The sequence below is a fragment of the Hyla sarda genome, chromosome 7, assembly GCF_029499605.1.
Source record: "Hyla sarda isolate aHylSar1 chromosome 7, aHylSar1.hap1, whole genome shotgun sequence".
Taxonomy (NCBI): domain Eukaryota; kingdom Metazoa; phylum Chordata; class Amphibia; order Anura; family Hylidae; genus Hyla; species Hyla sarda.
Genome location: NC_079195.1, coordinates 87,535,473 through 87,549,402, shown reverse-complemented (window position 1 = coordinate 87,549,402; position 13,930 = coordinate 87,535,473). Strand labels below are relative to the sequence as shown.

General features: G+C 44.6%; 1 protein-coding gene across 2 annotated transcripts in view; it reads left to right on the top strand.

The window, feature by feature from the left end:
• The first annotated feature begins 72 nt into the window (after positions 1-72).
• TFAM (transcription factor A, mitochondrial) overlaps positions 73-13,930 on the top strand; it is a 30,785-nt gene continuing 16,927 nt past the window's right edge. Inside the window, exons 1-3 of one of the 2 annotated variants that reach the window (XM_056529953.1) lie at positions 170-232; positions 664-722; positions 7,182-7,339. In XM_056529953.1, the coding sequence (XP_056385928.1) occupies positions 718-722; positions 7,182-7,339 (163 nt within the window). In that variant the 5' untranslated portion in view covers positions 170-232; positions 664-717. Of the gene's footprint in view, positions 233-663; positions 723-7,181; positions 7,340-13,930 lie in introns of both variants that reach the window. The other variant, XM_056529952.1, reaches the window with a different exon arrangement.

The following is a 13,930-nucleotide window of genomic DNA, read 5'->3' as shown; positions in this document are numbered from 1 at the left end:
AAATTAATATGAATAAACATACATTTGTATAGGTTGGGTTCTTTTTTTTTCTATGTGTTGCCCTTATACGGCAAGCGGAAGTGACGTAGCGCTCGAGGCGATCCAGCATGCAGTACGGCTGAGCGGGACTCCGGGCTCGTGTTTATCCGTTAGACATGGTGTCCCTGCTGTCAAGAGGAGTCGGGCTCCTTGCTAAGTCCTTGGCCGGGCTCAGCTGCATACAGGCCACAAGGTGTCAGCCATAGGGATCGGGGGATGGGATCTGTTATAGGGAACTATTGGACCTGGCTGCATGAGGATTAAATGGGGGAAATGTGTTAGATTTCTGCTTTCTAGGTGAATGTATGTGCATATATATATATATGTGTGTGTGTGTTTCCCAACCAGGGTGCCTCCAGCTGTTGCAAAACTACAACTTCCAGCATGCCCGGACAGCCAAAGGCTGTCCGGGCATGCTGGGAGTTGTAGTTTTGCAACAGCTGGAGGCACCCTGGTTGGGAAACACTGATCTTATATACATTAGTATGGAGTAGTTTCTATTATTATCCCCCTTCCCTCCCCTGCAGAAGTAGCAGTAGATATAGGGATATGTGACCTTGGCTTTATCATTGGAAAACAATACGGACAGTTTCCATAGGCGTAACATTTTTACATCCATATTAGTGACGCAAGTTGCTTACCACCGGAAGGGACAGCTATCGGTTCGCGTCATCAGAAATGCGGTAAGGGTACGTTTACACACATGTGTATATTGCTGCTAATTGATTTTAAAGGACAGCTAAATCAGCTACAGCAGAAAATATGCACGTGTGAACGTACCCTGAGGGCACCTTTACACGTGCAGATTTTTGCTGCACATTTGCTCCTGCAGATTTTGCTGTCCTTTGATTGGACAGCAAAATCTGCAGCAAAAATATGCACGTGTAAACATATCCTAAGGGCCCGTTCACACGTGCATATTTTCTGCTGCAGATTTGCTGTAGCTTGATTTTCCTACCCATTGAAGTCAATGGGCAGCAAATTCTGCAAAGGCAAATTGGCAGCAAAAATACGCACATGTGAACGCAACCTAAGGGCCCGTTCACACGCGAGTATTTTCTACTGCAGAATTTGCTGCCCATTGACTTCAATGGGCAGAAAAATCTGCAACAGAAATATGCACGTGTGAACCTACCTTGAGGGGTGCGTTCACACGTATGTATTTTCTGCTGCAGATATGCTACCGGAGATTTTGCTGCCCATTAAAGTCAATGGCCAGCAAAATCTTCAGCAAAAATATGCATGTGTGAACGCACCCTAAGGGTACATTCACCCGTAACGGATCTGCTGCATGTTTTCTGCAGCTGATTTTGCTAAATCAGCTGCACAAAATATGCAGCAGATCCTATACGTGTGAACATACCCTAAGATATGACTCGCATTACATTTGAGGTATCTGTTGGTAGTATTCGTTTTAGCACCAAAGAAACAGATCTAGATCTAGAACAGTGTTTCTCAAGCGCGATCCTTAAAGGGGTACTCCAATGGAAAACCAATTTTTTTTTTAATTCAGCTGGTGACAGAAAGTTAAACAGATTTTAAATTACTTCCTTCCAGTACTTATAAGCTGCTGTATTTTTCACAGGAAGTTGTATTTCTTTCTTAAGTTCTTTTCTGTCTGACCACGGTGCTCTCTGCTGACACCTCTGTCCATGTCAGGAGAGATTTGCTATGGGGATTTGCTTGTACTCTGGACAGTTCCAGACATGGACAGAGGTGTCAGCAGAGAGCACTATGGTCAGACAGAAAAGAATTGCATAAAGAAATACTCCCCTGTAGTATACAGCAGCTGTTAAGTACTGGGAGGATTAAGATTTTTAAATAGAAATTTACAACTCTGTTTAACTTTTTGGCACCAGATGATTAAAAAAAAAAAAAAAGTTTTCCACGGGAGTACCCCTTTAAAGGAGTAGTCCAGTGGTGACTCAGTGGTGAGCAACTTATCCCCTATCCTAAGGATATGGGATAAGTTGCAGATCGCGGGGGGTCCGACCGCTGGGGCCCCCTGCGATCTCCTGTACGGAGCCCCGACAGCCCGCGGGAAGGGGGCGTGTCGACCTCCGCACGAGGCTGCGGCAGACACGCCCCCTCAATACAACTCTATGGCAGAGCCGAAGCGCTGCCTTCGGCAATCTCCGACTCTGCCATTGAGATGTATTGAGGGGGCGTGTCGGCCGCCGCCCCGTACAGAGAGATCGCAGGGGGCCCCAGCGGTCGGACCCCCCGCAATCTCAAACTTATCCCCTATCCTTAGGATAGGGGATACGTTTGTCACCACTGGACTACCCCTTTAAGTCTTTCTCAGGTGATATAATTGTGTTGATGCCTGATGCACTGACCATAATTATATCACTTGTGAAAGATTAATTAAAAACTGAAAACATGACCTGAGAAACACAGATCTAGGGATTCATATGTTTTAATGACACTAGTGTGTGCCACATTTGTATACACTTAAAGGGGTACTCCGGTGAAAACCTTTTTTCTTTTAAATCAACTGGTGGCAGAAAGTTAAACATATTTGCAAATCACTTCTATTAAAAAATCTTAATCCTTCCAGTACTTATTATGTGCTGAATGCTACAGAGGAAATTCCTTTCTTTTTGGAACACTGATGACATCACGAGCACAGTGCTCTCTGCTGACATCTCTGTCCATTTTAGCAACCATGCATAGCAAATGTATGCTAAGGGCATCATGGTGGCTCAGTGGTTAGCACTACTGCCTTGCAGTGCTGGGGAGTTGGGTTCAAATCCCACTAAGGACAACAATAAATAAAGAGTTATTATTATAATAAAGTCAGCAGAGAGAACTGTGGTAGTGATGTCATCAGAGAGCATTCCAAAAAGAAAATAATTTCCTCTGTAGTATTCAGCAGCTAAAAAGTACAGGAAGGATTAAGATTTTTTAATAGAAGTAATTTACAAATATGTTTAACTTTTTGCCACCAGTTGATTTAAAAGAAAAAAGGTTTTCACCGGAGTACCCCTTTAATTACGCGTTGCTGTCTTATCCCGTGTTCGCTTCACTAATCATGTCTCTGAGGCAAAGTTTCAAAACCATCTGCTGACGTATCCAAGCTCACATTAGCACGCGCCTCATTCCATTCAAAGACCCGAATGTAGGGACCTTGGATGCACAAATCGTAATGTGACCTTTTGTCCTGTAAAAAAAAAAATAATTTAATGGGAAAAATGTAAGGAAATGTATGCACCTAAATATGCATAAGTTATATAGCTTTGTGTAACAGCTGTATGACAAACATGTCATGTGAACCCAGCCCAATATGGATGCAGAAATGAAACAGGCCGTATCCCAGGTGCTAGAACCTTTGCATGCCAGACTCCATGCATGCAGCTGCATGGAGGACATTATAGAGCAGTACAGATGTAAGCTGATAACCCGGCACTGGGGCTAGATGTTACACTAACTACAGGCAGAAGCGTCTGTACCTCTCTTCAGTTGCTTTCTCCATAGACTTTAGTGGGTAGCAGCTGTATCCTGCAGACCTTAGTGGAGAGTCATTTGCCATTGTAATAGATTACATAGTTGTTACTAAAGTTTGTACTATTTATTTATGGACTTAGAGGGAGATTTATCAAAATCTGATTGGTTGCTATGGGCTTCTCCACTACTCTTCCTCAGCACAGATTATGATAAATCTCCCCATTGCCTTTCTATTACAGTGATCCCTCAACTTACAATGGCCTCAACATACAATAGTTTCAACATTCAATGTTTTTTTCTGGACCATTGTAAATTGAAACCAGACTCAACATACAATGTACAGACAGTCCAGATCTGCAAAACGTGTCACAACTGGAGGAACTGACCAATCAGAATGGGCATTTAACTGGTAAATCGCCTGTATTACTGAAGTGCATGCACTGACTGGTGTCTGGTAGCGCCCCCTACAGTACAGGGAGGAACTACAAGTTCTGTACTACTCTTTACCTGTGCCAGGGTTAGCTGCTCCTTTGGACACCAAGTAAGGGCGGCTCCATTTGGGACACTGTGTGTACTGTATAGTACCCTAAAGAAGCTCCTGTCCTCTACATAAACCATTGTTTCCCAACCAGAGTGTCTCCAGCTGTTGCAAAACTACAACTCCCAGCATGCCCGGACAGCCGTTGGCTGTCCGGGCATGCTGGGAGTTGTAGTTTTGCAACAGCTGGAGGCACCCTGGTTGGGAAACACTGACAGACAGTGATTTACATCTCCCAGCAGATCTTTCTTACTTTTATATGTAAGGATTTGCTTTATCTCTATTAGTTATCTACTTATTTTTTTTTAATCCTCACTTTTTCCTATTTTTGGATGACATTTTGGTGGCTTCAGAACCAATTACCAGGTTTCCATAGAGTTCTGGTCTCAACATACAATGGTTTCAACATACAATGGTCGTCCTGGAACCGAATAATATTGTAACTTGAGGGAGCACTGTATACCTCCAGTAATAAACAATCCTGCCGCAGGTCAGAGCATCCTATCCTGCTGGTATAAGCTAATGGGACACATTACAGGGGTCATAGTGTCGTCTCTCAGTTGCACCATTTTTATGTAAAATGCAGTTTTATAAATATGCAAATTTGGACTTTTGGTGCAAGTGGAGCCTTACTTTTCCCTTAGGTGCAATGATAAGCCTTTATGTCTACTTCTGTAACAACACCCACTCGTGAATATGAAGCCACCTCTCTGCAGTGATGTAACCTAAAGGCCGTTCTGAAATATTGTGCTTGCACTGTAATTACATTGGCCATTAGGCTATGTCACTGCAGAGGAGTGGCTCCATATTCATGAGTAGGTGTTGTTACATAAGTGAGTGGGTGGGGTTGTGGGCTTACTGGTGCACCTAGGGTTAAAGGGGTATTCCAGGAAAAAACTTTTTTTTTTTTTTTTTTTAATCAACTTGCTCCAGAAAGTTAAACAGATTTGAAATTACTTCTATTAAAAAAAATCTTAATCCTTCCAATAATTATCAGCTGCTCAAGTTAAGTTGTTCTTTTCTGTCTGGCAACAGTGCTCTCTGCTGACATCTCTGCTTGTCTCGGGAACTGCACAGAGTAGAAGAGGTTTGCTATGGGGATTTGCTTCTACTATGGACAGTTCCTGAGACAGGAAAGAACTACTCAACTTCAGCAGCTCATAAGTACTGAAAGGATTAAGATTTTTTTATAGAAGCAATTTACAAATGCTCTAATCTGCATATTTATAAAACAGCATTTTACAGAGAAAAGGTGCAGTAGAGAGAGAGAACAAAGGTAACATTCTAATCTCTATAATGTGCCCTATTATCCTATACCAGCAGGCTAACATGGTCTGAACTTCTGATAGATTTCCATTAAAGGGGTACTCCACTGGCCAGTGTTTTGAAGTAAATGTTCCGAATGCTGTGTTTGTGCTGCTGAGGTCGGCCACGCCCCTCATGATGTAACAACCACGCCCCCCTCAATGCAAGTCTGACTGCCATCACGCCCCCTACCATAGACTTGCATTGAGGAGGCGTGGTCATGAGGGGCGCAGCCGACCCCCCCGCAGCACGAAAACAGCGTACGGGATTTTTTTTTTCCCAATGCTGGCCAGTGGAGTACCCCTTTAACTACACATCCACTGGGTGATGACTGGTGTGTACTTGCAGCACTGAAGAAAATGTCCCACAATTTGGGGTTATTGTTTGTAATTTATTTGGACTTTGTTGGACGGAACAAGCATTGACTGTGCCCATGCTTGACACTAAACCCTATGGCCAAAGCCCGGAGTCAGTAACACCCCTATTCTATTCCCACCCCTAAAATGTAACTTTTATTGTCACCATTGACAAGTGAAAAACCCTTGAAAGGGTTTGTTAAAACCGATACCGTGATAGTGCTTTTGAGAAGTACACCATATATCTGACAGGGTGAACTCCCTATCTTGTAAGCAGTGCTGCAGTATACCTTTAACAATGTACAATCTCTGAGAGCAATTTAAAATATATACTGTCATGCCACCCTCGACATGTTTCGCCGTCAAAACAGTGTTGTCAGGAGGCTTGTATTGCCGGCCAATGCCAACTACAAGCTTCTTGACAACACCATTTTGACTGCGAAACATGTTGAGGGTGGCATGACAGTATATATTTTAAATAGCTTTCTGTGATTGTACATTGTTAATGGTGTACTGCAGCACTGCTTACAAGACAGGGAGTTCACCCTGTCAGATAAATGGTGTACTTCTCATAAGCTGTATCAGTTTTAACTAACATTTTTTAGGGTTTTTCATTCTAAAGCGGTACTCCACTGCTCAAACTGTTCTGATCGCTGGAGCCGGGAGCTCGTTACGTCATAGCCCCACCCCCTCATGATGTCATGCCCCGCCCCTCAATGCAAGTTTATGGGAGGGGGCGTGACATCATGAGGGGGCGGGGCTATGATGTCACGAGCTGCTGGCTCCAGCGTTCGGAACACTTTGTTCCACACGCTGAGCAGCGGAGTACCCCTTTAATGGTGACAATAAATAAAAGTTACTACCTATCCATGTCTGCAGATGCTGAAGCTGTGAAAAATAAAAACCACTGCTCAATTACTTTACTATGGGCAACTGCTCCACATTTCTCTTGCTCCAATTATGATGCATATCACCATATATACCCACTTACCTATTGTTTTCAGATTCAGTTACGTGTAAAAATCTGTAATATTTTAGCAGTTCTGTACCAGTAACAAGTGCCAGATTATCAGATCTTTTAGGTTATCTAAAAATAAAATAGCAATTGTAGCCATTATAGACCTGCAGCTATTGCTTAATCCCCATCTGGCAGATCACAGACTGAACATAACCATGAATGCAAGTTGCCTGAACCCTGGGGTGATCACGGTCGATTGCCCACTCGGGGATCCCCAGGAAAGAGCTGCTTGCTATTGTGTCTCTGATAAATTTGAACCCTATTATGCTCAGTTCCTGCCCCTTGTGGGCTGCAGGCGCCTTTAAACATGTGGCCAACATGCCATTCCGAGCAACTAGTTATGCCTGCCATTCACAGACTGCGTGTATAGGTCCTCGAGCGGTCTGCACAGGCCGCCATTTAGCTGTAAGTGCAGGAGTTTGGCGGGCGAGCGCCAGTGATCTGAAGTGACAGGGGTTAATGATTCTCTCATTCACAGATGCAGCAGCCTCCCTGGTGCACTGTCGACCTTACAGTGCTCCACAACAAGATGGTTCTCAAAGCAGTCATCTCTAGAAGACTTTCCAAAACGCCCTCTGACATCCTATCTCCGTTTTGTGGTTCAGCATCGGCCATCCATGACAAAACAGTATCCTGGTGAGTGCAATCCAGTCACACTATTAGACATTTATTGCAATGCCTGTTCATCTGTCTTAAGTTGAAAAATCCCTTCAATGAAGACCTGTGGCTAGCCCCCAAAAAATTAGATTGCATTTTAAAGGGTACCATTCATCAAAAAAACTTTTCATATATTATAGATTAATGTATGCAGGATAACTTTACAATTGCATTTTATCAAAAAATATGCTTCTTTCTATTTAATTTTCCACTTTGAACAAATGACCACTAGAGGTCTCCCTACCAGTCCTTGGCCGCAAGCCCTTTTTATAGATTTCAGACTCATGCTGGAGTCCTAAATCTCAGACTGCAGCCGGGACAAAGACAAGCTCAGCACTGCTCCTCATTCATTTTATTATCTGAGCTCCGATCTTTCTTCTCTCTGCACATGCGGTTGTAAAAAGAGAGGAGAAGATTCAGAGCTGTCCGCTGCTGTGTTAATAGCCTCTATGCTTGGCCACGCCCCCCTTCCTCCCTCACACTAGGACAGCTGAATGAGCAGCCACGAAGACAATAAATCAGGTAGAAATGGGGGTTTTTGAATGAAAAGGAACACAGGGATAGTGTCAGGGACAGATGGGGGGGGGGGGGGTATAATGGAGAGTTTAGATCATGATACACTTTAACCCCTTAAGGACCCAGACAATCTTCAGTGTAGGACCCGGCCATTTTTGCACATCTGACCACTGGTCACTTTAAGCATTAATAACTCTGGGATGCTTTTACCTTTCATTCTGATTTAGTTTTTTCGTGCCATATTCTACTTTGTTAGTGGTAAAATTTTGTCCATACTTGCATCATTTCTTGGTGAAAAATTCCAAAATTTGAAGAAAAAAGTTGAAAATTTTGCATTTTTTTTACTTTGAAGATCTCTGCTTATAAGGAAAATGAATATTCCAAATAAATTATATATTGATTCACATACATTATGTCTACTTTATGTTTGCATCATAAAGTTGACATGTTTTTACTTTTGGAAGACATCAGAGGGCTTCAAAGTATAGCAGCAATTTTCCAATGTTTCACAAAATTTTCTAAATCAACATTTTTCACGGACCAGTTCAGTTTTGAAGTGGATTTGAAGGGCCTTCTTATTAGAAATACCCCATAAATGACCCCATTATGAAAACTGCACCCCTCAAAGTAGTCAAAATGACATACAAAAGGTTTGTTAACCCTTTAGGTGTTTCACAGGAATAGCAGCAAATTGAAGGAGAAAATTGAAAATCTTCATTTTTTTACACTGGCTTGTTCTTGTAGACCCAGCTTTTGACTTTTTACAAGGGGTAAAAGGGGAGAAATCTTCCTAAAATGTGTAACCCAATTTCTCTCGAGTAAGAAAATACCTCATATGTGTATGTCAAGTGTTCAGTGGGCTCAGAAGGGAAGGAGCGACAGTGGGATTTTGGAGAGTGAATTTCGCTGATATGGTTTTTGGGGGCATGTCACATTTAGGAAGCCCCTATGGTGTCAGAACAGCAAAAAAAAAACACATGGCATACTATTTTGGAAACGACACCCCTCAAGGAACTTAACAAGGGGTACAGTGAGCCTTAACACCTCACAGGTGTTTGACCACTTTTTGTTAAAGGGGTACTCCCATGGAAAACTTTTTTTTTTAATCAACTGGTGCCAGAAAGTTAAACATATTTGTAAATTACTTCTATTAAAAATCTTAATCCTTCCAGTATTTTTTAGGGGCTGTATACTACAGAGGAAATGTTTTTCTTTTTGGATTTCTATTATGTCATGACCACGGTTCTCTCTGCTGACCTCTGCTGTCCATTTTAGGAACTGTCCAGAGCAGGAGAAAATCCCCATAGCAAACATATACTGCTCTGGACAGTTCCTAAAATGGATAGCAGAGGTCAGCAGAGAGCACTGTGGTCGTGACAAAAGTGAAATCCAAAAAGAAAAACATTTCCTCTGTAGTATACAGCCCCTAAAAAAATACTGGAAGGATTAAGATTTTTTTTTATGGAAGTAATTTATCTGTTTAACTTTCTGGCACCAGTCGATTAAAAAAAAGTTTTCCATGGGAGTACCCCTTTAAAGTTGGATGTATAAATGAGAAAAAAAAATGTTTCACTAAAATGATGTGTTTTTCCCCAAATTTTTAATTTTTACAAGGGGTAATAGGAGAAAATGACCCCCAAAATTTGTAACCCCATTTCTTCTCAGTATGGAGATACCCCATGTGTGGACAGCAAGTGCTCTTTTGGCGCACTTCAATGCTCGGAAGAGGAGGAGCACCATTGAGCTTTTGAAAAGAGAATTTGTTTGGAATGGAAGTCAGGGGCCATGTGCATTTACACATGGGCCCACACAAGTGACCCCATTTTTGGAAACTACACCCCTCACAGAATTTAATAAGGGGTGCCGTGAGTATTTACACCCCCTGGCGTTTGACAGATCTTTGGAACAGTGGGCTGTGCAAATGAAAAATACAATTTTTCATTTCTCGGTCGTTCTTCATTGGGGGACACCTAACTGATGGGTAAATGCTCTTGCCACTAGGAGGCACTGACACTAGGAAAAAAAGTCATCTCCTCCCTGGCAGGATATACTCGCCCACCTGCAGTGAGGTAATCAGTTTTAACTAGTGTCAGCTAGGTTTGGGAGCTCCCCAGACCTTGTCTTTTTTTGTTATTTTTTAGTAAGGGCTGTTTAGTTAGATTCTTTATTCCCTTTTGTTTCCTTTTGCCAGGTGGGGGTTCAGGAGCATGGCGCTACCTGTTCCCCCATATGCGGCTAAGGGGCACGAGACATAAAGCAAAATGCACCGTTAACCCCTTCCCGCCAACGGCCAGCGCCTGGGGTTGCACCTAGGGTCCGGGTCCCCCTATTTCTCTGCTCGTCCTGGTCTGAGAAAACAGCATGCTGTGATGCAGGTGACTAAAAAGCTGGCTGAAGAAAAAAGCTGGCTGAAGACATCTTCAGGTAAGTATAGGAAGACAGGTGAGTGTGTGTGTGTATATGTGTGTGTGTGTATGTATATATATATATATATATATATATATATATATATATATATATATATATATATATATATATATATTTTCCACCCCCCTCCCTCCCTCCCTGTGGGTTATTGGGGGTTCATAGGGACTCTATCCTTTATTGGGGGTTCATATGGGGCTCCCTCAGGTTCCCTGGGGGGGTTGTGTATTATGGATACTGAGTTGCGGCAGCTCCCTCCACAGGAGCCTTTGCCGGCTCACCTCGGAAACGGCCTCGCTGTTCCTTCTCGCCGGGCATTTCTCTCGGCGTGTGCACTCTGCGGCGACATATGTATAACTCAGCCGCCGGGAGTGCAAGGTCCTGGTGGCGCATTGCCGCCTCTCTTCTTTCCCCTTCACTAGGGCGGTATAACTTCACCCTTCTTCCTCCCCGGCTCAGCGTGCGAAGCCGAGAGATCAGAGATCCTCCTATCTGGCTCGCGAGCTGCAAAGGGAGGTTTTTTCACCCGCCCTCCTTCCCCGTGTCCGGGGTCGGCGTGGGCAGCGGATTCGGCTCCCGCCGCAGCTGCCGTTGAGAGCTCGCGGTCTGGCCCGCTGCTGTCCCATTCCGGAGCGGCGACTTAGCAGACTCTTGTAGCACTGCTATGAACCGCCGCTCCTCAGGGACTTTCTGCTGCCGCTTATGGAAGGGCAGCATGGTGTTTCACTGTTTAGCACTGTTCCATTATAGTGCTGGGGTCCTGGGTTCAGATCCCAGGACATATGGGAAATAAATTAGCGGGGTGATAATTTATAAGCTCCACTTGGGCTATGTTCCCCTTCCCGTAGTTTTGGTCGGCTGAAGTCCATACTGAAATATTTTCTGTAAATAAATAAAAAAATGTAATACATAATTCTTGGTCACTTTGACCATTTTTTGGTGTATGTCGCCCTCTTGTGGCCAACACTTGTATTATAGTTTCTTTTTTTTATGGTTGCTCACTTCATGGAGCACATGAAATCCGCCATGGCGGGTTGTTACCAGGGACTCTATTCCCCTTGAAATTGTGGGTTCATATTCCATCATTGTCTTCCCTTCTACCACTGATTCCCATACAGTGGGCAAGTTATTTGGCGTTCCTGGCAGTCACTCAGGTTTCTTTTAAGATTCTTCATCTGTCAGGTCTGTTAGCCATCCATCCTAGGGGGGTTCTTGGTATGTCATGCTATGGGATTTCCTTCTCCACATGCTATCGCATCCGGGGTTAGCACTACGGGTCCTCTTATACAGCACACGGTCCGCTGGGGAATATTCCTGCGGGCATGGATCAGCCCTGACATTATTATGCCAGACAGTCGTCTTGTATATTTCTCAATTCACGGCTGCTTCGTCCACAGCTCACACTTGGTATCCCATTGCTTGGGGGGTGCCCGATGGGGTGTTCTGTTGTCTACCCGGAACCTTACCAGTAGGCCAGACAGTGGTCTACATAGTTACCTACACCGCCAGCTGCGGCTGGTATCCCGATTCCTCACTACTGTAGGAGGTGTCCGACAGGGTGTCCCATGGTCTTCTATGGACCCATACCAGTAGTCTGCAGGGTTTTTCCTACAACGCCTGTCCTACATCAAACGTCTGATGTATCTACTGCTGGAGTTCCGGTACCTCACTACTGTGTGAGGTGCCGACGGGATGGATCGAAATCTATGGACCCATACCAGTAAGCCAGACACTGGTCTGCATGGTTGCCTACATTGCCTGCCCTACATCAGACGGCTTTGGATCTGCGACTGGCGTTCTGGTACCTCTCTGCTGTGCGAGGTGCCGACTAGCATTGTCTGTTGACCCATTGTCTGTTATGGACCCATACCAGTAAGCCAGACGTTAGTCTGCATGGGTTTCCTACACCGCCTGTCCTACATCAAATGGCGGATGTATCTGCGGCCGGATTTCTGGTACCTCACTATTTCTGAGACATCCGACGGAGTGTCCCGTTGCCTACTATGGACCCTTCCAGTAAGCCAGACAGTGGTCTGTATGGTCGCCTACGCCGCCTGTCACACATCAAATGGCTGATGTTTCTGCGGTACCTCACTGCTATGCAAGGTGCTGATGAAATGACTTGTGTTTTTTTTTTCTATGGACCCATACCACAGAGCCAGTCAGTGGTCTGCAGGTTTCCTACTCCATCTGTCGAACATCACACGGCTGATGTATCTGTGACTGGTCTTCTGGTACTTCTCTATTGTGCGGGGTTTCCCTCGGAATGACTCGCTGTTCGCTATGGCTCCATACCAGTAAGCCACACATCGGTCTGCATAGTTTACTACACTGCCTGTCCCTCATCTCGGCGGCTGGTGTTACGATACTCCACTGCTGTGCGCGATATACGTAGAACTGACCATTGTGTCCAATGGACACTATACAAGAGGTCAGGGCTGCTTTTTACAGCTCCCCTGCCGCCCTCTATTTCCCAGGGGGTTGAGTTTCTCAGCCTCCCCGCCCTTCCATCTATAACATAGGGGCACAATTATCGCCTGTGTTTCCGCCACCATCTGTCTCTGACCTCTGGACTGCTGTGAATATAGTCAGTTTTCCCGTACCTCACTGCTGGGGGCGGGATCTGTAGTAGGGTCCCTGCAAGTTTTTTCGGGGTTTCTTTTAGTTAAGTAATCCTTTGTCTGTTTTTTTTGATTGGCTACTGCTGCTCATGCAGTTTGGCTCTCACCTCTGTTGGAGAAGTTTGTACAATCTCCCTGGAAGGGGTGGGTTTTTCCTTCCCTTTTGTTGGTGTCAGTTGTACTGTACGGATACCGAAGTCTTCTGGAGTCATCCTTCCTGTGCATAGATCCTGAGAATCCCAACTGGGTTCTCATTTGTTTCCCCCTCCGTTCCCATTCTGGCAGGATGTTTCTTTAGTGTGCACTGGTCCGCTTAGACCTCCGGGGTCTAGGACTGGTTGGTCTCTTTCTCTTGGACTCTGTCGTAGGATGCGGGGGCGTACCTTCCTTTTCGGCGGCTCTTCCGGTTCCTCGGGCCTGGGTGATGGTTCAGGCTTTGGGCATGTGGAGTGTTCCTGTCAAGACTCCTCCGCGATCCAATTAGTTTGAGGCGTTTTTTTTCTGTTCGGCACTCCTTTACTAATTTTTCGTGCATGTTTGTTTTCAATCTTTTTTTTTTTTCCCTGTGGTTTTTTGTCTCTCTATGTGACTCGGGTGTCTTGGGTCTCTACAGGGGCGGCCTTTTCCTTGGCGTTCTAGTCCATCTCCTTGGACGAGTGTTCTTCCAGGACTTCTTTTGTGCCTAGTGTGTTTCCAGCCTGGGAGCCTCATTCGCGGGCCTTGTGGACACGTGAGTCCAGTCTTAGGAATGATTCCTTTTCTCCGGTGGTTGTTTTTTACCACCCTAGGGGACTGCTTTAGTACGTCCCATCAGTTAGGTGTCAATGAAGAACGACCGAGAAAAGAGGATTTTTGTGTACTCGCCGTAAAATCTTTCTCGTAGTCTTCATTGGGGGACACCGCACCCACCCATTTCTTCATCTTTTTTCTGGACTATTCTTTCCGGTTCTTGGGTTGTTATCCGGGATTCCTTTTTATGGTCTTTCAGACGTATTTCCTTGTTGGCTTC